General features: G+C 40.5%; 1 protein-coding gene across 1 annotated transcript in view; it reads right to left on the minus strand.

Moving 5' to 3' along the window:
- LOC125009939 (inactive N-acetylated-alpha-linked acidic dipeptidase-like protein 2) overlaps nucleotides 1-26,718 on the minus strand; it is a 284,469-nt gene that overhangs the window by 104,181 nt on the left and 153,570 nt on the right. Inside the window, exon 11 of the mRNA XM_047588201.1 lies at nucleotides 16,036-16,182. Within this exon, the coding sequence (XP_047444157.1) occupies nucleotides 16,036-16,182 (147 nt within the window). The remainder of the gene's footprint in view (nucleotides 1-16,035; nucleotides 16,183-26,718) is intronic.

The following is a 26,718-nucleotide window of genomic DNA, read 5'->3' on the forward strand; positions in this document are numbered from 1 at the left end:
AGTATGTTTCAGGCTAAAGCAAATATTCAGTATGAACACAAACACATACTATTTTTTTATAATAACATTTTTCAAAAGCGCTTTTAGTCTCAAATGGGTCTGAAGACTAGCACACATTTGCTTTAGTCTCTTTTCTTCACTGGCGTCCTATATGAGTAATACTCTATGTCCATTAGGGAATATATATATGTGTTTGTACATTTTCTGAATCTCAGCCCTAACGGCGTCCTCCAGAATACCGAATGAGATCCACGTTAGCCTATCAGTCTGTGTTAGGGCTGCGTGAGAAGACAACACTCACAGGCAGCAGGGGCACTGGGGCTTTTTGCCTGCTTTCAGTCATGTATGATCCTGTTACACTCTATGTGTATGTGTATGATCCTGTATGTGTTATTCTCTGAGCTGATTCGTAAAAAAAAAAACTGTGCATCATCTGTCTCCTTAAAAATAGAGGTATTAGCACCATGCTATGTTGGAGCGTCTCAGTGGGAGGGACACGGTGATTGTTCAGAGTTGTGCTGCTTGTTATCGGAACACAGTTGACGGACAGTGAGTGAAACCTGCTCCTGCATGCTGCATATAACAACACAGGACCAAGGATAGAAGCATGTCTACATTGACATGTACAGAAATAAACAATGACCTTAAGACACTTGCCAAACAACATTTAAAATATACATGAAAGCACATATGGTGAATTAAAAATACCTGCTCATACACATTTGAGAATGCAGACATGGGCGTCTGCAGAGATCCAGAGATCATGAGTTAGAACTTCAGTTGGCCTCAAAATGTAGACATCTCATGCATATTGACATCTTATGTGGAAACATGGTTACGTAATTTTAAGAGAAAAATCTAAAACAGCTACAGCAGACTGTGTTTAGAGAGGTGACTAACAGACAAGACACAGTGTTTGGGTTTAAGGGTTTGTATTCAAGGGAGTGAATTGTTTAAAATAATGCAGTTCAACTTAACAGGCTAAATTCAATGGAATGAGTCTTAAGCTTTAAGCTTCTAATTGAGAATAGCTGTACACATGTATCCAAATAATGTTTAACGGAAGGAATTTCTCCAGTCTGGTTAGAGAAGAGAGTTCAAGTGCTAGTTATAGCTCCATCTATGCATGGTTAAGACCAGTGGTAACAAATTAGCAATGTAAGACACTTTCAGATCCAGAAGATTTTCAAGGTGGATAGTGTTCATAAAAAGCAATTGAGTTAAGGCAGACCTGGGTCGAAAGATACAGTTCTAATCACATTCTAGTCGAAACGCAATTGGATATGCCAGACTACAGGAAGCCTGCCGTAGCTTTTCAGAAATATTTTTAAGGAAAGGAAAATCGGACTAATTGAAAGGTCAGCTTACTCCACCTCTCCTTGTTATCTCAAGCTTCCCATTAAAATGCTGCAAACAGCTTTCTCCTCAGCAAAAAAAAAATAAACAGAGCCCTTATTTCAGCAGTGTTTCAGGAGACATTTAACAAACAAGCGTTACTACTACTAATGTTAGTCTACATGTCTACACGCATTTAGACGATATTCGAACATTATGTGACTCTCTCCTTGCAAATCTTTATAGTCAAAAGAAAGTGACTGGGACCAAAGGATTTACTTTGCACTTTACTATACGGGAGCTTGTGTAGTGACCCATGTCTCGAAGGCTACTGACTTCTTCTTGTTTTGGAGACACATCAGGGAATGGACATGGGCCTTCTGAGTGTGTCCTCTGGTGTCTGGCGCATCGTTTGTGGGGCCTTTGTGTCTTATGGGTTAAGGGAAGGGGTCTCGAATGGGCTCATTCCAGTGTGGGATCTGGTGAATTTGGAAGCCAGGTCAACACGTTTTTTTTTTTTGGGTTCCAAAACAGTTTTTTTTATCTGTGTCCTTGTCAGGCTGCATCCTGCTGGGGATGGCTGCTGCCATCAAGGAGTGTTATTGCTATGGGTGGGGGTGCCTGGTCTGGTCTAGATGGGTGGTACATGTCTAAGTAACATCCATCCATACAAATGCCAGGTCCATGTTTCCCAGCAGAACACTGTATTGTCACAAGATGGTCAATGTTATGTACTTTTCCTGTCAGTGTTTTTAATAATATGACTGATCGGTGTACACTTTAAATGACTACTGATTTATTATTATCATTGATATTATTTGTGGTTGTGTTTCTTGGGATTTTTCCATCAAAAAACTATAATGATCCAGTTTAATTAAGACAGAATTTGTTAGGTTTTGTTAAATGCTTTTACCAAACATTGGATGGGAGATTGGATGTGAACCCCAACCGCAGTGAGAGTTGCGCGCTTTGTACGTCCTCCATCCAGCAAAGCCACCGCACGCTGGACGAATGTCACTACACAGCATGAAAAAAATGCCTCATTTCACTTCCATCCTCTCCGTCAGTGATTCCAGAGGGTCTGGCAGTTTGGCTTGGGACGTATTCTGGCACCGTCTGTTCTTGAGGAGGTAATTGACATCAATACTAAAACCTCTAATCCAGTTGATTGGACTGAACATCTGTTCAAGTTGTATATTGGCGTGTGTGTTGGTGGGCGTATGTGTGTGTGTGGGCGTATGTGTGTGTGTGTGTGTGTGTGTTTGAGAGAAATGGGCGGAGAGAGATTGAGAGACCCTTTCATTTCCTATTAAAGTGGTATGGATGTCAGACAAAGGGGGTAAGATAGAGATGGGGACATCAGAAACAGAGAGAGAGAGGGGTGATTGAGATTAATAACTAAGGGATGCAGGGAAAGGTAAACCCTTAAATCAGTTTACCTACTTTTTTATTTGCAGAATAGGATTTACTTGCTAACATTAATCTTTATTACGTGGAATTTATAGCATATATCAAAGGACTGAAAGTTATAGGAGGATACTGTATTTTAATAGGGGACGTAATTGACAGCTCTGAAAACCTGCTTGACTTTTTATGGGTGTTGCTGAGTTTGCTTGAGGTTACGGCACACCAGGCTGTTTTCCTTCTGGTAAAGAGAGAATAAATATTGCTTTGATGAAGAAGGAAAAAAAAACAGGAATGATGTGGGGGGAGGGAGATGGTAAAAAGTAAGAAGAATGGATGTCAGAGGAGAGGACAGATTAGCAAAAGCAGGAAACAGATTTCAGGTAAGAGGAGAGATTGAGCCGCGAGGGAGAACTGAAGGATACTCGAGACCTTCACGGATCATTTTACAGTGCAAGATTATAGAGCTATAGAGAACTGTTGAAAGATGGGGTGTAAATGGGAACCGTTGATTTGGTATTAACTCGCAATCTGTATCTCATTTGGATAATAACACGTGGTGACAGATTTTGCATTTATACCAGAATCAAAGCTTCTGTTCCTACTACTATTGCGTGTCTATATGCAAATGAGGCTGGCAGACCCGGCGGCCTTGTCAGCAAACATGCCACCTTACGAATCAAGGGAAGCATTGCTCTCGAAGGATTATTGGGAAATTCAAATCATCATGTGATAGGTTTAAGGAATGCACATACATTGTGGCTCGAATCAGCGCTGGCTCACCTGCACCAAATGGTCGGTAACAGATATATCACAATGACGCTTTAGGAGCGGCTGAACTTACTTTTTGTTAACCATAAAATGCATCACCCATGCACCGTTTATGCATTCACACCAACGTTACACCTTTAGTCATACTGAAAAAAATTATCCATTTAAAATCAGTTCATTTAAATTCAGAAACTAAGCAGTGCACATCACTGTAGCAGTGCTACAAAAACACGACTGTGAATGACTTTGCAGACAGCTTTTAACTTTGCAGGTGATTGGTAACTGAAAAGTAACAAAAAATAAATGAGCGCAATACACAATGCACATTAAAATACTGTGGCTAAGCATCTGAATAAATTTATTAACTCTGTATTAAAGGATCGGATGATCAAACTATTAAAAACAAAAACCAAAGGCGCTTTTCACTGGAAGGGAAAACGGAAGACAACAACACAACTGTTGTAAATATCTGTGACAGTCCTGTTCACACCCGAGATTGAGATTACTCAATATAAAATATCAAATCAATATCAAAAACACCAAACGCGTACTGGAAGCACTCACACAGTACGCTATTAGATGCTACCGTTCTGCTTGTTCTGATGGACTCGATATCGTCGTGTTCTCACATCTCAGTGATGAGCTGTTATCTTAACTGAGAGAAACAGTAGCAGTCAAAGACGCTCCGGCAAAGAAAAGGGGAGAACTACTATAACAAACCCTATGATGTGTGCACTGTTTATAACCCCTGTATATTTGCTGTAGGTGAAGACATGCACAAATGGAAAAGAGGATACAGAGAAGATTTAGGTGGATCAAGGCTTTACCTTGTCTCCAGCCTCCCCTGAGCTTTCTACTTATCGCTTTTTATGATAAGCGTTTTGTGAATCAAAGTTTCATGGGATTTCAGATAAGACAAATCCAGCTGTCAGTTGAGCTGATAAGTAACTGTACATTGTGAGTTCAACCTTAAAACAAGCTAAGTTTAGGCATGATGAAACATCTGGCAAGTGTCTTTCTGCTAGCGCGCTCAGTCACGCGTGCTCAGACTCGACGCTGGTGGAGTGTAAAACTTTGTTCAGTGAGGTTTTGATGCGCATCAGGCCGGCACACGAGAGAAGACGCGGCTACGTTGCCAACAGTGATGATTTGAGGAGGAGTAATTTGATGTGTGTGGAAGGTCTAAACACCAAACATGTCACCCCATCACTGTGGCGATATCTGATGAGGGTTGTTGTATTGTTGGACATTTCAGTGCATCATTTTACTCCTACAGTACCGCAGCATTTCTGTTCCCGCAGTAACTAAAGCTAAAGGTTCCACCGTTGCAAGAGAAAGGTTTGTTGAAACCGACAGCGGCCAACGGAAAACATGAAAGAATGTGCTTTGATGTGAGAACCACAAAGAGGAAATGAGAAGGCATTAAGACATGCACTAATATCTACCTGGTAGTTTGTACGGCTTTTCTTAAACACCAGGCATACATATATATTAGCTTTGTCAAAGAATAAAGAAAATAAAGAAAATCTCAAGAAGATATAACCCATACAATAAAGCATACACGTGGCAGAAAGGTCAGATGTAGAGCATCTCTGTTTTCATTTAGTAACAGGTAAAGACATACAGTATTGTGTCATTCTCATTGTCTTTAGTGTGGTTTATACTCCTGCAGCTGGTCTATGCACACCAGGCCTATGGCCATGCGGGTGACAGCATTCATTCCTGTGCACATCATATCCTGTTTATTCAGTTACGGTAGGGATACATAAGTAGGCAGACGGGTATTGGGAGATCAGGTATCAGGGCCAAACCAGGTATTATTAAAGGGACAGGGATTCTTATTCTTCTGCATTAATGGCTTAACTTAATTTAAAAGTTAAAAATTAAAAGTTTCAAGGTGTGGCTAAACACTGGGAAATTGCACTTTCTGGAAAAATTTGTGGAGTATGCAATGTGGATGTTTGGCGAGGTGGTAGTAGGAGATCGTCATTCAGCGGAATACGTGGAGTGCACTCAGGCAAAGGCTGCACCAAAGCAATACAGTCACACGGTCCACACGTAATCTAGGAGAATACAAGATAAGAAAAGCCTGTGCGAATCTTCAGGGGAAGAAATTTTGTTTACCGAAGATTAAGACTGGGCTGATACTAAATATTTAAAGACTGGATCAAGGGGCAAAAAACACTTGTCTAGACTTCCCTAATGGTATGTACATTAACTGGTACAATAAACAGTGGTGTCCCACCAATGCTCACTGTCTAAGCCTCACCTGTTACAACAACATCCACAGTATAGTCACAAAGAAGCATGTTCCTCAAATGAAGCATTTTCTAACTTGGCATAAACCTGTCCATCTTCCTGTTGGACATCGCTGACTGTGCAATATCAAAACAACTTCACGCGTCAGCATTGCTGATCCCCTGACAGGTGACAAGTGATTCCTGTCACAAACATGAAAGTCAAGAGAATGAACTTAAAAGGTCTGAATAATTTTCTCCATATAAATGTAGAGTCAAGGCTTAAAGAATGTTTGCAGTCAGAAATAACTGCATTTTTGTGTTGTTGCACACCATTTTTCGCCGTTTCATTTATATGTAGCCTACTTTGTCCACCAAACGCCTCCGTGAGTTTTGACTGTGGGGACAAAGGTTTTTCTGCATCTCCAGATGCAGTTTTGTTTCCAGCTGAAAAAACTGGACCGGATGGTTGTGTTTCGGGTGCACTAGTAAGTTGGTTGAATTGCCTTTTTTCGTCGCCTCTACTTTCAAACCAATACAACAAACCGGCTCGCCCGTGTTAATGGGCTCACCTCACCTCGCTCATTCTGCGTGAATCCAAAATGTCCCCCCCCACTGCGACTGTGGCATTTGGCTTTGAAATCATGCCTTTTATTAAATTTCTACTTGAGGAGGATGGAGGACAGGAGGGTTCACTCCATTCATTCCTCTATGAACCAACGCGCCCTGGTGCTGACAGAGTGAACCCTCTTGTCATTCAGCCTCTTTGGTAGAGAGAGATGAGGAGAATCCTTAAGCTGGGCATACACTGTGCAAGTTTTGGCACTTTTTGAGACGATTTTTCACTTGTGCGAGAATTTTTTGGATCGGGCCGAGTTCCAGCTTAATTGTGCGTCCCGCCTCGAGTAGTATACATGGGGTAACGAGCAGCGATTAACCTCTCACTACCACCTCCCGATTGGTAATCATATGGTTGGATGAAAATCAGACCTGTTTGAAATTCTGGTCACCCCTCGTCAGTTATCGTACTGTTAAAAACAGCGGTTACGAGATGATTTACCTATTACAGATTTACTTATTACACTTATTTTAGGTACTGTGAACTAGTATTAGCCTACTTCTGGATTTAACCGTGACTGGCTTAAACACTGGTGCAGGCAAGCCAGAATAGACAGGTGTGTAAACAGTTGTGTGTAGGCAATTTGCCAAAGTGCAAACTGTTGTCGCCTTTTGTTTTTGGAAGTTTATGCGCACAGAATGGAGCAAATTGCCAAGGCAGCGTGTTTCTCTTTGGTGGGCATTCTCATTCTCAGGTTAGCGTCTCCCCACTTCCGGATTTTTCTACTTCTTTTTCGTTGCAGTTTTGCGGAGTCTAAACAATTAGTCTAAACGTGTCGCGTGCGGTCGTGTATGGACGTACAATGTGAGCGGTCGGGTCGCATCAGGGCATCGGGGCCGTATAGTGAGAACATAAATCGTGAGCTGTGAACTTTTAACCCATATGGTTCAGTCGTACAGTTTGAGCTGGAGCTGAGTACAGCGATTGAAAATATCGTACAGTGTATGCTTTATCCGGACATTTTCCAAGGAGGGCTTCCCACACAGTCTGTCAGTTTAGTGCTGCAGCTTAGTTGAATCTAGTGAAAAAGCACCGACACCATTGATGAACCAACTATAATATTCCACGTTATTCTGAATGCCAATTAAATCACTGACAAATGGCACGTCCATCGATATTTTTCTGCAGAAGCCAGTTTTGGCTTGATTTTGCTACTTAAAAAGATCCCAAAATTGTCGAGTAGATCACTTTTGGCTGGTTAGATCTGCTTATTAAAAACTGACCGTTTTTAATAAATCCATTAAATGACCACTGGTGACCTACTGTATATGCCTAATGCCTAAAAGTATTAATACAGCATTTATTTGCCGTACAGAGTTCCAGCTCTTTAATGTCTTCTGCAAATTCCTTTCTCTTTTATCCTATAAAGTAAACTTGGCAACCCCTCTGCTTAATCCAAGTAAAATAAGCCACTGTTGAGAGCTCTGGAAACTGAGAAGCCTTTTGGCAAAGATATATGGTAATTTGCACTAATGTTTCAAATTTAGTGTAGTGGTGATTTATTGATGTTAACAACCCAGGATCATATTCTCAGTTTTCAACCTTCTTCCTGCTCCTCTCTCACCCCAAGTCCTTTACCCCCCCCACAGACTTCATATGTCCTCTCACCTTCAATTACACCCTCTTCAAAGTTGTAGACGGAATTACTCATAGTGAGAGATGTCAGATGGAGACCCGGACACGTGCACGGACATTGTTGCGTGTTGGTGTGTTAGCTTGCAAAGCCGGTCCCTGGTATCATTACCATTTGAAGCACCAAGGGACATTTTGGCCCAACAGCTGTGCAGGGGAGAGCTGAATGCAGATGTAATATCCCTCTATCATTCCTCATCAGCTTCTGACTTGCAAGATGGTTGGAGGCACTGACAGGTATCTACTGGCACTTAACAAGACTCCATTTACTGTGTTTTACAACCGAGACATGCAGGCACAGAAATGCCATTTCTAGTGGACCAAATGCCACTGAAAATTGGTGTAATAAAATGGTATTTCCCCAGCAAGACCCAATAATAAATCAAGCGATATTTTCCTGGAGTGCTGGCATGATGAAATTGCTGCCAAGTTCAAAGCGTTTCCCCAAATATGCGTTAAATGACTTGTTTATTGACATATGTGTGATATGTATCTTCACTGACACTTGTTCGACAGAATACTAGGGTAATGCTGGCTAAGGCAAACATTTCTGGAAACAGTCCTTAATGCTGAATTATTGCCACAGGTGACAGGTGAAACTAGGTTAAAGTTACTGGAGCTACTTACTTCCATAGAGTGGAAAGACAAATGCATACGTGCTTTAGCTCCAGATGCAAACTGGTACAGAAAAATGCTAGTACCAATTTATCACATAAGCGTAGTCTCTAATGGAACTTCACTGTGTTTATTCAGGTAATATTATTGTTGCTATATTTTCACGAGACATCTAATTGAAATGGAGGGTGTAACACAACTAATGAGTTTTTTTCCCAAGGATCAGCCACAACATTAAAACTACTGACAGGCGTAAATAACACTGACTGTTCTGTCACGACACAGTGTTCTACTGGGAAACCTTTGGACCTGACATTCATGTCGATGTCCTTGATGTCTGACACAGGCACAAACATAAAAGAAAGTTTAAGACAAGCCTAATCCACTGAGGCCCCTCCTCTTAACCATAGGACCAAAAGCCCCCCACTAATAATGTGTTACCAGACACCACAGAACACCCTCCATTCTCTGATGAGTCACAACTGTTTTGGAAGCACAGTCTTAGAAAAGATGGTCGTAACGTTTTGCCTGATCGGTGTACGTTCGATTTGAATTTCACATATTCACATAAGCTGGTGGTATTGGTGCAACATACATTAAAAGCAGGTAAATTAGTGGATGATATGAAATGTTTTCCCTTTGTGACATCTGAGACTATAATCCTGTAATGAAGATCAGTCAAATCAAAACCGCAGAAATGCAGCGTAATAAAGTCAGTATTTGAGCTAAAAGTCTGTACCAGACATCTTAGTTCTGAACAGTTTGCAACGTGAGTCAGACAGAGTTCAAATTATAGTCTAATTGGCCTAATTGGCCACGGGCTTGTTTTACTGCTGTTTGTCTGAACCGGATTCTAAAGGGGCTCTCTCTTTCTACTCTGCTGATTATTTTGTGAGTCACAAAGCAGGACATAGGTCTATTTTGGATTATGTCCTTTTTTCTCTCTCTCTCTTCTCATGAGGACTCAGCAGGACGTCTGACTTAAATTAAATACGGTCCTTGCACTTAAACCAAGACACCGAAATCCTAACCTAGGTGCAATGAGTCTGTACAAGGACATTTTGTGGACGCCGGTGAACAGTGTTTGCCTTTTTACAGAGTGCAGAGGCAGAGTCGAAGGGGGAAGGATCCATTCAAAGACTCGTATGTCACGCGATAAAAGGTAGTTAAAATCTACATTAGGAAAACTTAAACCGTGCCTGAGAAGTAAATTTAACGTGACTGTTACCGTGAAGAGATTTACTTACACGAGTCAATTTGTGGTGCCACAGTTATGTTTTAAGAGTGCACTGCTGTTTTGGATATATTAACAAAGTTACACGTGGCTCGAAGGACAAACGGAAAGACGTCGCAGCCCCTTTTCCTTGCATTTTTTGAAGGACTATGCTTGCCTGAAGAGAATGTTCCAGCGACGGCCTCAGGTCTAAAGAGAGTACATGCCAAAGTCGAGATGAAGATCCCTCCGAATCAATTCATTTTTGTCTCTCCCCACCTGAACCTGAATGTAACCCTGAACCAAGGAACTGCGAAGACGAGACGTCAGATATTCCTCTCACACCTCAGTGGCCTGTCTGAGTTCTTTCGCGGGTCCCCAAAGCCAAGGCAACTGCCTGATGACACATGTCAGAGATGACTCCCACGCGTAGCACGATCAGGATGGAATTTTACTTCGAGATTTCGGGCACACAGTGGTGAAGAAAAACACACTGAAGGAGCCTTTCAGTATATCACAATTAACGCCCAGTGCTCGCACTCTCCGCCGCCGGCCTGGTTCGGTCCAGTCATGTCATAACTTCACGGTGGGGGCGTATGCTGCTGTGGTATGATCTGCAGATCCTAATCATCTCACAAATCCTAGTGGGCACTCACTCGGATACAAACGAACATCTCCGCGACACTTACAAGCCACCTCGCAAACAAGCACGGAAACTTCACGAAACAAACTTTGCAAAATGTTGCAGGAGGTGAATAGAGACGGGATGGCGTGGGGAGAATAATGATTGCACACGGGAGAAAACTCTCACGGAGAGAGGCAAAAACAGATGTTAAACGAGAAAACGAATGTTCAGCGAACCGCACTTCTGTCACGAAACGCCGTAGCACTGCTACAGAACATCTGGTGGTTTCTCAACATATTACCAGCGCCGTGAGTCTCGGCGCACGAGGATGAATGAATAAAATTACAAACACAGTACATCACATGTAGAGGTCTGTTTGGTGTATTTGAACAATGCTGCTGAAATCGGCCTATTTGCTCAGAAAGGTGCTTATGAGGTAGTAACCATATGCATATGCTGAGTACGCTTAATTGCTTAAACAAATCTGGGCGCAAATGTAAATTTCTGCTTTTGGCTATGAAAAAGGCCCTTGAAGGAGGCACACATGTCCTGGAGGTAATATTTACAACCCTTTTTTTTTTTTCTTAAAAGAGATGGTCAACCTTAAAACAGAATAAACTACAGAATAGATGTTCCTTTTATAAGTACTGTGTGCTTCGAGGGCCATTTTCATACACAAAAACCTACATTTGCATATTATGCACTCACACTTGTTGGAAATACATGTAAAAATGCAAATAATCAGCAATGATCGACAAATTTCAATCAACTGTGAACAAAGAGCAGCGTCTTCTAATCTCTCCATGAAATTTGCAACAAAGATGTCACAGTTTCATCAAACGGCACCGGATCAGTGACCCCTAATTATTTATACAAATGGAAGTGGATTTTTTTTTTCTCCTTCCTGTTATTATATCTAGTAGTCATCAAAAGTCCTTCAAGAGAATGTCTGAGAACGTCCGTCCTTATCATCAAAAAGGTTAGGAAATGGTAGGGGCCATCATCTTGCATTCAATATTAAGATATTCAGAGAAAGCACAGGTCCAAATATTCATTTATTTCATATAACATGTGCAACAGTAGGGTGGCCGTGCTGGAAAATTATGGGGGAGAATTTTTAAAAAAAGAATAAAAAATGTCTAATCAAGTTGCATCATCAGGCTATTAATATTTAACTTACACTACAAGAATTTACATATAAGCTAAAATACAGCACATAAATAGGGGGAAATGAAAGAGTAGATAAAACACCACGACCTAATAAATGGGAAAAAAAAAAAAATGCAACCAATACAAGCACATGTCAGTTTTTAAAGTAATTTAGTTTATGTGGTTATTTTCACTGTACGATTTTAAAGTAACAGGTTTAATGCATTTGCGCTCGTCATTTTGTGATCGACTCAGGTGGAGACAGGTAAAAGTCATACTTGTGCTGCTTTCAGGGAATGAACACCTGTTTACCTGTCCTTGACCTGTCCATTAATATGGGCAACACTGAGGGCAGGCCAACTTCAACAGTGAGGAACCTGGATGGTCAACGAACTGGTTCTCAGCAAAAACCACAGCATGGCAGGTAGCCCTTTGCCAGATAAAGTCCAGATAGCGGGGAAGTCCTGTCCGGCTCAGGTATCAAATACTAAAGAGAGACTTTATGTTATTTTGTCCCTGTTATTTGGTCCTCTGGTCACTCTTAGTGAGTCAGAAGAGTTACTAACATTACCCTCGTGAACACAAACAAACCAAAAATTTAACTTCCAGTGGCCTCAAAAGGATTCATACATGTATGGGTGTCTTTAAAGCTCATTATAAATGCAGTAACGATGTTTTCAAAGATGAGTGTAACATCGGAGGACTGGACAGAGATGTGTGAATGTGGTGAAGGCGTTTCAAACACAAATCTGCAAATAGGAATAATCTACAAATATGTGTATTTTAAAATGAAACAAATATATTGGCCTCTAAATATTAAAGTGAAAATGCTACGTCTTCACGCCCGTGAACTGGATCTATTTAGGGCACCGCGAACCAGCGTACAGGGTTTTGTTGATTTTTGAAGGGAAAGGGAGTGAGAGTGCTATACTCAAATGATGTCTAATGTCTCTTCTAATGAGTATTTCAGCTTACACCTTTGCCAAACTAATATGCTCTAAGTGCAGCGTGTTGGTGAGAAATTGAAAATCAGGCAGTATCACAGCTCTCCTCCCTCCTCCTCAAAATAAGGGCCATGACAAGAGCAGTAATATGTTAGCGGTGGGGAAGCCTAAGTGCAGATAACAATCTGTGTTCAGTGCGTGGAAGAAAAAAAATGACATATGACTAACACACATCTTGACGGAATGTAAAAGCGTGATGTACACAATTGTTAAAAATAACTGAGCATAATTTGAGTGAAGCGCTTTCCAAGCCGACAGCGTTTTTGACATCCAGAGTTCCATTTGTAACGAGCTGAGCAGAACAATAGCAGCTGACAAAAGGGGGTTTACTTAATGATTATGCTGTCAGGTGCTTGTCAGAGGCTGCCTTTCAAATATGACTGTGCGTGAAAAACTGTCTGTGCGTGCTAGCCGCGCTCAGACAGCCGCCGTGGCAACGCAGTTCACCCAAGAGGACTTGTTGAGGCATAATAAACAGCATCTGCACAATGACGCAGATATTAGTGTTACGCAACTGTCTCCACATTAGGAAAATATAGCTTCATGCAAACAAAATGTTAACGCGAGAGAAGTGGAACGTGTTGTAATGGAAGCAAATTCAGTTAATTTGATGTGGCACGGCGGTTACAAATTAAGATCATTTGTTGCACTCGCTCGGCGAATACTGGGCGTTTGACCTTTCTCCTTACAGCTTAGCTCATCAGCCAAGATGTATGTACGGTAACACACTAGTCTGCTTTATTAAGCATCTCAGTAAAGGACAACAGCAGTGATAACCAATAATTGTCACAGATATACATTTCTGGTGCTGCCTTTAGACTCAGAAGTAGCTGTATTTCTTTTTTTTTCTTTCTTTTTTTTACTCTTGTCTGTGCAGTCAGACAGACACACACATTTTGTTGAACATGACATATATGTATTTACCTGATAATGCGAAACGTGTAATGTTAGATACGTGAGTTTCGGAGATCTATGTAACCCCCCACATAATCGAAGTCTTCCCTGAAAAACCTGTCATCTGCCCCCTGGTGGATTTAGTCATGCTTTGCAGCAGCAGGCTTTTGGCAGCCATTTCCTAAATGGCTGTTTTCATGGATTGACTTTGTATTTTTTCACAAGGAAAACTTTGAAGAAATGTTCATGTGGGAATATACAATAAGTTATATTGCCAATGTTCAGTCTGAACGTTTACTTTATTGCAATCACCTCTAATGATATCATATTTTATGCATTATGTGACAGTAAAATCATGTTTACAGGTACATACGGTAATTTAACGTAGTTCGTTACTGGAATGCACTACACAATGCAATCTACATTGTGCTAGCCACAAGGCCATTTTTTGTCTTGCTGATTGTTCTAATTTACTTAACTTACATATCGATAAGATAAAAATGTCTTAGAATATGCATTTATTTATTCCTATCACTACGTTTTTCTGGAAATATCTATGTGATTTTGACTGTAATGTTGCATATGTTCACTTGGTAATCGTTGGTCTTTTGTTGTTCTCAGTTTTCACTAACAAATTAAATGACATGAGATTCAGAGTATGCCAACATTTGCTTTTCATTGCATCCTTACCAAAGCAAGAGGAAGAGTAATATTTAAGTAATATTTCACAGGGCTTAAAAAATAGGACCTGCCTGATAAAGTTTTAGACTTTTTTTGTGAAGTAAATCCCTTCATAACAGGAAAAAAAACAGCTTTTCAGTGCACAGTTTTGACAGAAATATCAGTCTCATCAATCCAGCTCGCGCCAATTCTCAGATAATATCCAGATTGATTCATTCCCAAACTGCTCAGCGCGAAGCTGTGGAAAACAAGTCGTATTCATGCAAATAATAGGCTTATTTATTCATGAATTCATTTAAAATTGCACATGGCAGTGCATTATTAAAGACATGCATTTGCACCGCGAAAATGGAAATTGGTCATTTGAGGAGAAGATTCATTCCGCATTCTCAGCGGAGAGATGTCCTGCAGGTTCGCATTATCCTGCCCAGCCGCAGCAGATGGATATGAACTAATGGTTGCGTGTGGCACAAAGCACCTTTGCGCTTTGTATGAAACGAATCCCTCACAAAAAAAAATGCAATTATCTAATTAGAGCAAGAGAGAGATGGCGAAAACCGATACATGGTGCAATACATGGAGACATGGTCCATTGAATGCTGCACAGTTTGAAATAAGGCAAATGGTAAATGGTCTTGTTTTAATATAGTTTTTTTCTACCTTTTTCAACCAACAGTTCCAGGCACTTGGGGTTCAGTGACTTGCTCAAGGACATTTTTTTTTTGCATATGGCTCATGTACTAGGGATTGCACCACTAACCCTTCAGTTAGTGGACAACAGGCACTCCCCATTGGGTTGAAGTCAACTAATTAGTAGATTTCATTATATATTATTTTATTTTGTTGTTCATGTAGACTATTATAAAACCAGCATAATTTCAACATTTATATTTGCGCACACAGAAATTGTACTACTTTCTACTTTTTAGAACTGCATCACTGTCAATATCTCCAAACTGCCAGAAAAGTCTTAGAGTCCTAGAAGCTTGTTAAACCCAGCTCCTCGACATGTTGCATATTCTCCAAGTGGTGGTAAGAAATCTAGACAGAGCCCGCTTTGCGTCTACTCAATTTCCCGCTCAGCTTCCTCAAACACTGAAGTGCCGAAATAAGTAGCACCGAAACTTTCATTACGCAGCGTAAATGTAGTCGAGCTGATGCTAATCGATGCGTACGGGGCATTTCCCCACAGAGTCGAGCGTATTTGTGTGTCGTACCATTTCCTCCCAAGTTCACGTTTTATTTCTCTCCTCTAACTGAAGGCAGTGTTGTGGGTTTCACTCTCCGCTACCTATTATTTTCAGGTTGTAAAGATGCCTCAAGGGCAGATAAACACCACGGAGATCTCTCGCACTAATTAAGCTCAAAGTTGCCGTCCCAGCCAGAAGTTCCAAATCTGAGTGGGCCGACTTAGCTGGGGCTAAATCTCTGTTTCCACCCCAAGGCAGTGCAACAAACATCAATACTGCATTTTTAATGGAAGTAAATGGGGGCATGCATAATTTGTAAGCTCTGTGATGTGTAGTTGAACTCATGTTGCAGTGGGTTGAAGTGATTTTGTAAAATGATCTTCGTATCTAAATTGACACATCTTGTCGCAGATTGTTATCAAATTCACGTCCTAATGTGCCTAAAGTGGACGAAGGACAGATGTCATACACTATCTAAAATATTAAGGAGGACTTCGACATGTGGTGCACAAAATGCCCTGACAAATGTGACAAACAGACAAACAAGGTATGGTTGTGTCCTGGCAGTGACCATATACCATCGCATATAATTCAGGAGTGCTGTCCAAAAAGGGCAAATTGGGAGGAGTAGAAGGAAAACAGGTGGGTGTGGGGGGTTGGGCGTACCTCTTCTGCTTTAGTCTGCTCAAAGGCGAACTCCATAGTGGGCACGGCCAGTTGGTTGGCAAAGAAATTCACATCTCCAGGCAACTGCAGCGAGCTGACATTGGGTCCAGGGCAGTTTCCGCCACGAATGCAACTCAGCAACTGCCTCTAAAAAAGGAGAAGGGAAAGGCAAAAGAGAAACGAGGGATGAGGGAAACTCATTTGGATATGCAACGAAACAAATGCTGCAGATGTCTGAGTAATATACAGTCATAAAACAGGATTTACTATAGGTAACCCAAAGCGCAACTTTAAACTCAACTCGTGTTTCTTTTTAACTCCATTAAGTCTCACATGTATCTGCAGTGTTTGGCGTCTCAAAGAGAATACGCATTCGTGTCTGTGATTTGTTTTGTGCATCTCTACTTCATGTAGAGGCAGTAAAAGAAAACTAAATATTTGATAAAAGCACCATTTCCGTAAAAAAAAAATGTTTAAAGGCTGGAACTAATCAGTTGTCAAGGACAAGCAGAAATTGTGCTAAATACTGTATACAGCTGGGAAGATCTGGATTGAGGTGAGGGTGTTATTCTACGTAATTGCCCAATTCAAGCTCTTGTCACAGTTTTCCACCACCACCATGTCGCCCGTAACCTGGGTTGGCTGCTTTCTGGTGTTATTCCTAATTGAAAGAACAACACAGCTGTTGTTACAGAAATTGCAGCGGCCAGAGTGGGTAATGGAAGGACACAGAATGCAGCAGTCAGTCAACTGGAGGCTTATCTCAACTCCCACATCCTCTGAGCTTCCTTTTATCAAGGTCTTTCATTAGTGATGGCGTCCAATCATCCCAACTACTGTCACTGCACTGTTGCAATAACATTTGTATTTAATAAAGTAGTTTTACATTTAGTCCCATGAAAAGACTGGAAGGGCAACAAACAAAAAAAAAGCATCCGCATGAACATCAGTATTCATGAAGGCCATTTCATTACCTACTTCCAGCGGATAAATGGAAATGATCAGGGTGGGAACAAATGCTTGTTCATGTGTGTGTAATTTCCATGTTGATTGAGATTCATGGTGAGGAACTTACACGGAGGGGACAGATTCGTCATAACGGTGATTGACGTATTCAGCTTTCCTTTCTCTTTAAGCAACTTATGAGTGTGAAATTCAAGTGAAGTGCCGGGTGTAATATATTAAATCATAGGTCTTCAACAGGGGGTCAGCGACCGCTAGTGGGTCGCAAAGTCTTTGGTTGATTAGGCATTTTTTATACATACCTATATATATAAATATATTTATAAATAGCACTTGGCCGAGTTTAATATAGAACACATACAGTATAGTAGGTAGGGGATCCCTACTTAAACGTTGAAGACCCCTGTATTAAATAACCAATAAAATTCAGAATTTTTAATTGAAATGAAAATACACCAGGTAATTAGTAACAGTTCTGCTAGTTAAATTTTATGTTTTTTTTTTTTTTTTAAAGTTTGGATTTGGTGTAATTTTTAGTAATATTGGGTACTTAGGAATGAGATTCAATAAAGTTTAGAAAACGTAAGACTAACTATAAAAGATGAGTTTCAGTCATTGCGTTTGTAATATTAACCAACCTAAAGTGAACACAACAAAAGAAAAGCCCCCCCCCACCCCCTTCAAATCATACTTTGTGTCATGTGCATTTTTTGCGAACACTGATGACCTTGTAAGTGAGCATTTCAAATATAAACTCTAGTTTATTTTATTATATAATGTTGACACACCATATAATGTGCCCACAGCAGATTCGCAGTAATTTTCCAATAACCTAATTATGTCAGAAGTCAGACGCTTTGTGAGTCAGATCTTAGTCACACTGAAGTCACAGTGACTCCAGCTCAAACTTGTGCTGCTAAAAGCCGCAGACGGGGGTGAACACAGCCCTTTAATGCGGAATGCATACAGAGGTGAACGCAATAACAGCAAGCATTATGCACACTATAATCCAATCCAATTCAATAGATCTGTAATCACTGCTAAGCTTATAATATCAGTGTTTATCAGACTGTGTGCAGGAGGCCTTAATTCAACTTTATGGTCATTTTGGTTAGCTTGCAGTGCTGTTGCATCGCATTTCATAAGAAATTGGATTTCTAGTGTCCGCCCACTGAAGGCTGGAGTCACTTCTTGTCATCTTGTCAGGAATACAAAATTCAACTGTAACTGTGCAACTGTAGCATCACCTTTGTTGTTTGTCAGTTGTGTGTTTTTCTGGAACACTGCTGCCAAACTAAGATAATGTGTGGACTTCATTTGAACTTGATATGCATGAATGTGTGTGATTAGTGAAGGCACAACCACCACCGAACGATCCGCTTTGTGAGCTCGTATACAATTGGACAAGCATGGACTGACCACTAACAAGAAAAAAGATAAAACAATGAACAGTGGTTAGGAAAAGACTAAAAGTGTTAGCATGCTAGCATTAATTACTTGTAATCTCAACCTATGCTACTGTCGTATATACACAAAAGGTTATGTCTTTGCACCTGCAAAACCTAATTCCCTTTGTGGTTGGCTACCATTTTGCCATTTTGATTATAAAGAAACAGTTCAGTTGAAACATTTTGAAAATGTTTATGATATTTATGCATTGCTAGGAATTGCAAGTGTAGGCAGTAAACGCATAGCGTTTAGGGAAAGATCGTGACTAAGGTTATTTTAAAAAAGTGTATACAACCACAAATCTGGTAGTTTACAAGCTTACTGTGAATAGTACATATCATGTGAAAATGAATGAATGATATCACTGGCAACTTTCAGTTCGACCCCAACCCAGGAAGAAGGCAACCTCTTCAGGGCAAAAATGTAAGTGTTTTGTTTACTGTGTTTGCCTGGACAAATTAAGAAGGTAAAAAATAAAATCTTAAATGCCTAATCTCTTTACCAAGGTCAATGATGTGGAATAGTGGAAAGGGAAAACACCTTCAAAATGTGCAGTCAGTGCCCTGGATGAGCGGACAGTCCAACTGGTTGACGAAAGTTACGTCACACCAATCCTGACACTGATATACATCGTGAAATTCAATGGGATGAGTCCAGGTCAGTTCTGTCACATCCACTAGCTGCCCTTTCAAACTGGAATTCATGTTAGACACCAGTAAGCTACAGCTATCACAACGAAGAGGAAACTTTAAATATCCTACTGATTTGCAAGTTCCGTATTTTTTAGATACTAAAAACAGTCATACAGTTTTTATTATTTAGTGGCAAGACTTTCTCCTGTGCAAACACCTGAGTCTCATACAGTGAGAAGTATCTATATTGCAGCTGGACTGAGAATGCTAATGGAGCACTGGGGCAGAAGAAGAGGATGTGGCTGGGAGGTAGTCCGCTACCTCTGTGACCAAATGGCTGAAAATAAATCAATAAATACATTAATTTGTACTACTAAATCCTGAAGACTCACTATCTAAAAAGTTTAGGGTTTCATGAAGAGTGTATTTTGGGAATGATTTAGCACAACTAGCCCTAATCGCACAGGATTAGTTTTACCTGGGGACCTCTGGTAATATCTAATAATCATCTCTGTGATCTTAATCCCGTGTGAATTGTCCATGTCCGTGATTTGTAAAGTAAAAATTACAGCGATCTACCATAATTCTCATAAAACAGAGGTCCTCTGATAAAACTAATCCAGTGCAAACCAACATCTCTGTAATTTACGGGTGAGTTTTACTTTTTCGTGACTTTTCGTTTGATTTGCAACTTTTTTCGGCCCCTTGTCTTCTAAGAATTATAAAGGATGTGCTATAATTCAAAGTCTGGACAGATGTTAGAGCGCAAAGTCGAGATGTCGCTGAACTATTCACCCGTTCATACATATGAAACCATTAACACCACCATTATCAATCATTAATGTTCATCGGCAAAGGTGGGTCTGATTTAAATACTGACAGGTCGTTGGTAATTTTTTCCCCAGGATAAACGGTATCAAAAATAGATTTTTATCATCCATTATAATTTGTAAAGTAATTAAAACTGTGGAAAGTAGCAGAGCCACAACAACGGAACGTGAATTGGAGTAAAACTCAAAGTTAGTTTATCCTGTGCAAATCAAACAAGACGTTTCGCTACATGAAACAAGACGTGGTGAGTAATATCTGAATCACACGTAAAACTAACCCTGTCTGAATAGGGCTTTACACTGCAGAAAAAGAGCAGGTTTAACAACACCTCAGGTGTTCAGTGTATATCTGTAGATATATAGATATATCTGTTTTGATGCCATCTTATATTCTCTGTATCAAAGAAAATATTTTAGATTGCTGTGCTGGATAACAACCTTCACCAAACTAAGATTTTTAGAAAATATATAGCTGCTTTTGACAGAATCCAATGTGATCAGAGGTTATGACATTTACTCGACGCTTTATGGTCTGTGAAGCTTTTGATTTCCAATAACTGTATAAACAGAGACGAAACGCCTCACCTTTAGTCACAAGGTAGGATTAAATATAGAGACAGACTATCGTTCCATCAGCTGAAGCAAAGATTTAAACTCAAGCCATGTACCTCTTCTCTCCTTTTCCCCTCTTACAACAAGTCACAGTGCATTAAAAAGAGTGTTGAAGGGGGGAAAAGGAAACAGAGACAGTTAGAATGAAAAGGAGAGTCCTTTAGAGGGGGAATAATACAAAAGAAAGATATAAAAAAGGGAAAAAGCAACCAGAGGAAAGACAGAATAAGTGAGTGAACATGGAGGGATAGAGTGAGACAGAGCAGAGAGAATGGATAATTTTAGTCTGCGGTGCCACACCGGGAATCAATATTTAATTTCTTTGTCTGCTATGATAAGGAGAGAGTGAAATCATTTTGAGATCTCGGCTTCCCACTCAATACAGCTCAGTCCACAAAACCACATGTGCTACACAGAATGGCTTACTGGACTTGCCGTGAAAGGCTTGAAACTAGATGACCTTCTCGAGCGAGTACCTTTAAGCTATTGTGGCTTGAGTAGGGCTGTGTTGCAGTCAATGTTGATACTTAATAAACATACAATATAAATGCGAAGCCATGGATGCCCACAGGTCAAGACAAGATCACTCCAGAAACCAACAAACCCATCCAACTCTGATGCCCATTGTCAACTTGATGTTGCAGCCCATGAGCTGCATCTCGAAAAAGAACAAAACTGGAGACTGGTCATTATAATGTCATTATTTAATTCTCATCCATCATTATCTGTAACCACTTGTCCTCTGGAGGGTCTCAAGGGTGGGGCAGGTCGCCAATCGATCACAGGGCGAGCTAATTCCCTCCTTCTGATCATTGTGCTGGTAATCATTTTGAAAATAAATCCATAATGGGGCAGATATTAGCGCTCACAGAGAGAGCGTGACTGGTTTGATTGACACGTCTGGTGCGGAGTGATTGACAAGCTATTTGGGTGAGATCCAGGAGGGTCATTCAGTGGTAAAGTCGAGTCACTGGTTTGTTGTTTTCCTTCAGCTGTGACTGTTATTTTGTCACCAGCTGTCAGTGGAGCAGACAATAGTTTGTCCACAGATTGTTTTGCTGATCGTTTTATTCAGTCTTGCAATCAATGTAATTGTAGCCTGTCCTTTAGTTAATTTGACTAGCGCACCAGCACAAAATGAAGATATCTTTTTTTTTGTTTCCAATTTGAATGAACTTTAGAGTTTTAGCAAATAGAGTAAGCACCCAGGACTTATATTCAAGGATGCTGTGCACATATTTTGTATGTCCTGGCTCTAACAGGAGACTCATAAAACGTTAAAACCTTCCCATAAACCACCTGATTCAAATGTGTTAACATCTGCTTTTACTGAAAGACTATTTCAGGGTTTCAGGAAAAGAAAAAGCTGTAAAATTTCGGTAAATAGCCTTGTATTCATAAAACAGTTTTCTGCCTATTGGTGCTCAAAGTGCTTCACAGTCACACTATGACACATGTACCCATTTGTTCACACTCACACATTCACACATCAGTGTCAAGTACTGGTGGCAACACAGGGTTTAGTGTCTTGCTCAAGGGCACTTCAGTGTGCGGTCCATGTAACGCGGATTGAACTGCAACCCCCTCTCCCTACCCACTCTTTCTACTGAGTCACAGCCGCACCATCAAAGAAGCAGAGGTTGGCCGAGTACTGAAATCCAAATGCGATGCACCGCATCAACAAAGTGGTAAATGACAAAAAACAAATTTGCATTGTGTGTGTTAGTGTGTTGATTATAATAATTCTGTTCCAGACCGTGGTCTTTGGAAAATCCATTTGCGGCTGTTGAGACTAAAAGGCAATTCAGGAATGAATGACAAAGAGATAAAGGACAGGAGAAAGAGAGACGAAGGTGCTGAGAGCTTGAAGTCTAAAACTAGTCTCAAACTAACGAAATAAATACATTATTTAGTCAATAATTGACACTTTCACATAATTCTGTGAATATTTTTATGATTTTATATTGTACGTGTCAGCAGGGCGCCGTGGAAGAAGTTGATCATGTCAAGGCCACCTCATGGATTCCATGTTCCTGCGGGCGCAAAAGGATCCGTGAGCATCACGCATTGGTCTCTGTGACATAAATCCTTTTATCTGTCCAAGTTGGCAAGTGTTCCCATGGACCATGCGTAGACATTGCTTTGTTTTCTTCCCGGCGTCAGTGACTGACTTTGACGGCCACTGATGTCAGATATAAGGGGTATTACCATTAGCGGCGAAAATTTGTGACAAATGTGAACAAAGTACAACAGTTTAGAACTCTGGTTTATGTAGATTTAATTACAGCAACCTGCACATCTGTGTCAGTTTTACCTACACGTCGCTATTCAAAGAGTAATTTCCCTGTCCTGTTATATATGTGTGTGTATATATATGTAGCCTTGTAGCCTGGCTCAAGATAAAGATGCTACTATTTTAATCCACGACTATGAGTTAATGTTACATTAACTTAACATGTTAATGGTCGATATGTGATGACGGACAAGGAAGCGTGTATCCATTCATGAATTTCCCATGTCATACTGTAATACATTTCTCCAAGAGCAATTGATCAAGCGATTGCTGAGTGGCTTAGACGTCAACCTTCCAGAGGATTTCCAAGAGAAACAGTGCACTTAGGGAATAGGCATTGATTAATCTTAGCTAACAGCAATTATATGTTCCAAGGCCATAGGTTATACACAAATTAGGCCATGATCGCCTTTAATTAATTTCGGGGGCAATCTATTAGCTAACATAAATCTGTCTAAAGTAAAAGGCCTGGTTATTTCACTGCAACTCCTTCCACATTTTACTTATGGAAGGATTACGGAGCCACTGCAGAACAGGCGAGCTAAGCAACCGCTGGACAAATGCATCGCATCACAGCAGCTGACAAATGTCACAGCCGCAAGTAATGACAGTGCTCATTCTTCACCTAACACACATTTTCATATGCGTTCCCCTACTTATGTTCTGTCGCTGTGATATGAAACCGTGATGGAAGGGCCACGCTGCAGTGGCATAAATGCCTTCTGAGGCCGAGCAGCTTCTCCTTGTGATTATGCAGATTCATGGAGCCTGGCGCAGTCACACAATGCCTTTCCTGACAGTACAAGAACTATGGTAATTCAAACATATTGCCAACAGCGTACTATTTCAAATATTATGCCAAGTGTGCTGTCGAACCAGCTTGGATGGCCATAAAGTCACAGACTCATTCTGGTGATTTATCGTGAGCTTCCTCTTTTTTTTTTTCTTCTTTTCTTTTTTTTTCGGCTTTACGGGAGGATACACATAAATTAAGGATATAAATTAGAAATCCTTGCATATCCCCTAATGTGGATGATGTTCATATTCACCATTTACAGTGCGACTGGGAAGCTGGCCTATTGTCACCGCTTTCTTTTTGTTTGAAAAGATGTCATGCTATCGTAATTCAATTAAATATCGGCGGTTATTTTTCCAGTAGGCGCATGCTCCAAGAGGGAATGCAAATTTCAATTAAAATCCAACATTGTGGCATAGATCTATGGCATTTAAGAAACATCGAGTGGATGATTTAAATTATGCATGGTTATTGTTTTGGAACAAAATAGCCTTTATGTGAGATGAGAGTCATAAGGTTTGAGACTGGTGTGCGCACATACTGGTGTAAATGTTTTTGTTTCTGGTAAATAAGTTACTTTATTCCAGTACATTTCACCATTTAGAGGAAACATGTATTATTTTCTTTAAGGACCATTTTGAATAATCATCTCGACCTGCGTTTTTTGGACTCTGGAGACGTGGTTTTCACTGGATGTGGAATATCTCTATGTTGTAAATGGTCTTGCTCTTATATAGCGCTTTTCTACCTACTCAAAGGTACTCAAAGCGCTTTTACAGTCAAAGACACATCCACCCATTCACACACCAGCGCCAGTTGCACTGGGAGCAACAGGGGGTTCAGTGTCTTGCTCAAGGACACTAACCCTTCGGTTCATGGACAACCCACTCTACCTACTGAGCCATAGCCGCCCCGTTTGTGGATGTTGACCACTGTGCAAGCAGTCAAAAGCTCTGGTGTAACTAAAGAAGAGGGGTACCAGATCTCCAATTTTCCAGAGAGACACTTCATGGATGAAGCCAAACAAACCAAAAACAAAACAAACCACTAATCCTTGGCTCATCGTTTTACTTTTCACTGAAAAGCCTGCTCATCTCAGACCTCTATTAAACAGCTCCAACTGAGACTGAATGCAAAACAAATGAAGCATTCTTAATTGATAAAGCCATGCGCTCCTTTTTAAAAGCACAAAAGCTCTGCAATGATTCCTGCTGCACTACAAACCTCAGCAGGATCAATGCTGAGGCTGCACGGGCCTAAGTACAAGCGGTCCGACACAGAGGATACATTATATTCTATCATCCAAAAGCATTTTTTCACCATATATCTTGTTCTTCACTTGAAGCTTCCAAGCTTTTTCTTCTATACATGGACCCTATAGGGCATGTCACCATGGGTCTTGTTTACTGAAAGGGCACTCATTATGGAATCATGCTTCCTGACATGTGGGTGCCCTGGAGGATGTTTACATTGAGTATCGTCACTGAGAAGGCACCCATTTATGAATGTCAGTATGTGACATTAATTAGAACATTTTCCTTTTGTTCGCCCATTTGGACGCCCATGTTCAACCTCCAACTCACCTAAAGGCATGTTTTCTGTCTTTGCATTACATTTCTTTCAATGAAGGATTAGATAGACTGTGACATACGGTACAGAGGCACTGTAAAGGCCATAAGATCTTGACTGTAGCATAGTCATTATGATCCTTAAGGTCTGTAAGAAAACCATGTATGCTATAGTACGGGCACATGAAAAGGCTTCTTATCATGTTTATTCAACTATGGGAGGTAATAATATTCCCATCCTAACAGGACATATTTTATATTACTGCACCAGGGTTTGATGTGTTTTGTTTTTCATGACCTGCTTAGCTTGTACTTGTGGAAAAATTACACTTACCGCATACATCATTTGTTAAATATTTGCTCATCCACTGCTTGTACATGCATATATCAAGTTACTATGAGCTGAGCCGAACATGGAGCACAATTAGTGATACAATCTAATTGAACTTTCAACATGTTTCAAGGGATTGCATTGTTATCAGACTAGACTCACTTGACAAGATTACAAACCCCACTGTTTATTCCTAACAAAACAAAAAAAGACTATTAGCCTACTGGACTGCATTCATGTCAATAAGCTAGAGACAGGTGAGTGTGGTAGAGATAGGGAGGTATCAGAGGAAATCAAATCAGACGAACACACCAAGACCAAGTAAAGAAGAATTCAGAAAACACTAAGGTAATAATGTACAAACTGACTTACTAACAGCACGCACCAAGGGTTGCGTCTTTCAAAGATGCAAAATAGCGCGTCAGCATCCACTTGGCACATTTGCCTCAGTGGATATCCAATATGGGGCGTTTCCATGCAATTTTTACGTGTGCTGGGAGGAGAAAATGCAAATATATTAATTAAGCACACGCAAAGCAATTTATCAAACCTGGAAGCAATTTTGCTCATAGAAATTGCATCTGTATTTAACACGTCCCAAAAGGATGTGCAAACAGTTTGTCCTATGCGTAATAGACTTGGACTTTGGACTAAAGTCACATAAACATATTGCACACACATGGCTGCTGTTATTGTAGAGGAGGAATTCACTCATCTTCATTTTGCAACTTAACGTTACCCCATGAAGCACATTCTTCGCAAAAACCTCATTAACACAGGGCTGTTTGCACCCGCTGTCATTCACGCAATCACTCTTAGTAAATCACCCACAAACCGCAGTTCTAGCCCACACGCAAAATTCTAGATTGCAATTGGTACACACAATTTGGGATCAATAGATCTGACCTTAAGAGACTGGAAATCCAGATACAAATCAGAGAGTGTAGGTTGTCTCCATAGAATGGATTGCTGCTTGGTCAGGGTGGAGCTTATGTGGTGCAAGTGTCCAACCCCAGTGTGGTAAAAACACCCCCAGAGTAGCACTGAACATGTTACACTGAAGGTTTGAGTCTGTGGTATTGACCTCTCTCCCGTTTGTCTCCTATATAAAGTAAACTCTTCTGCCCTTTTTTTTTGCCATTATCCACAGTGACACACTGGTATGTCTTAACGTCGTGATATTTCTGTTCCTAGGTAGTGGTTTACAGA

The sequence above is a fragment of the Mugil cephalus genome, chromosome 6 (assembly GCF_022458985.1).
Source record: "Mugil cephalus isolate CIBA_MC_2020 chromosome 6, CIBA_Mcephalus_1.1, whole genome shotgun sequence".
NCBI lineage: Eukaryota > Metazoa > Chordata > Actinopteri > Mugiliformes > Mugilidae > Mugil > Mugil cephalus.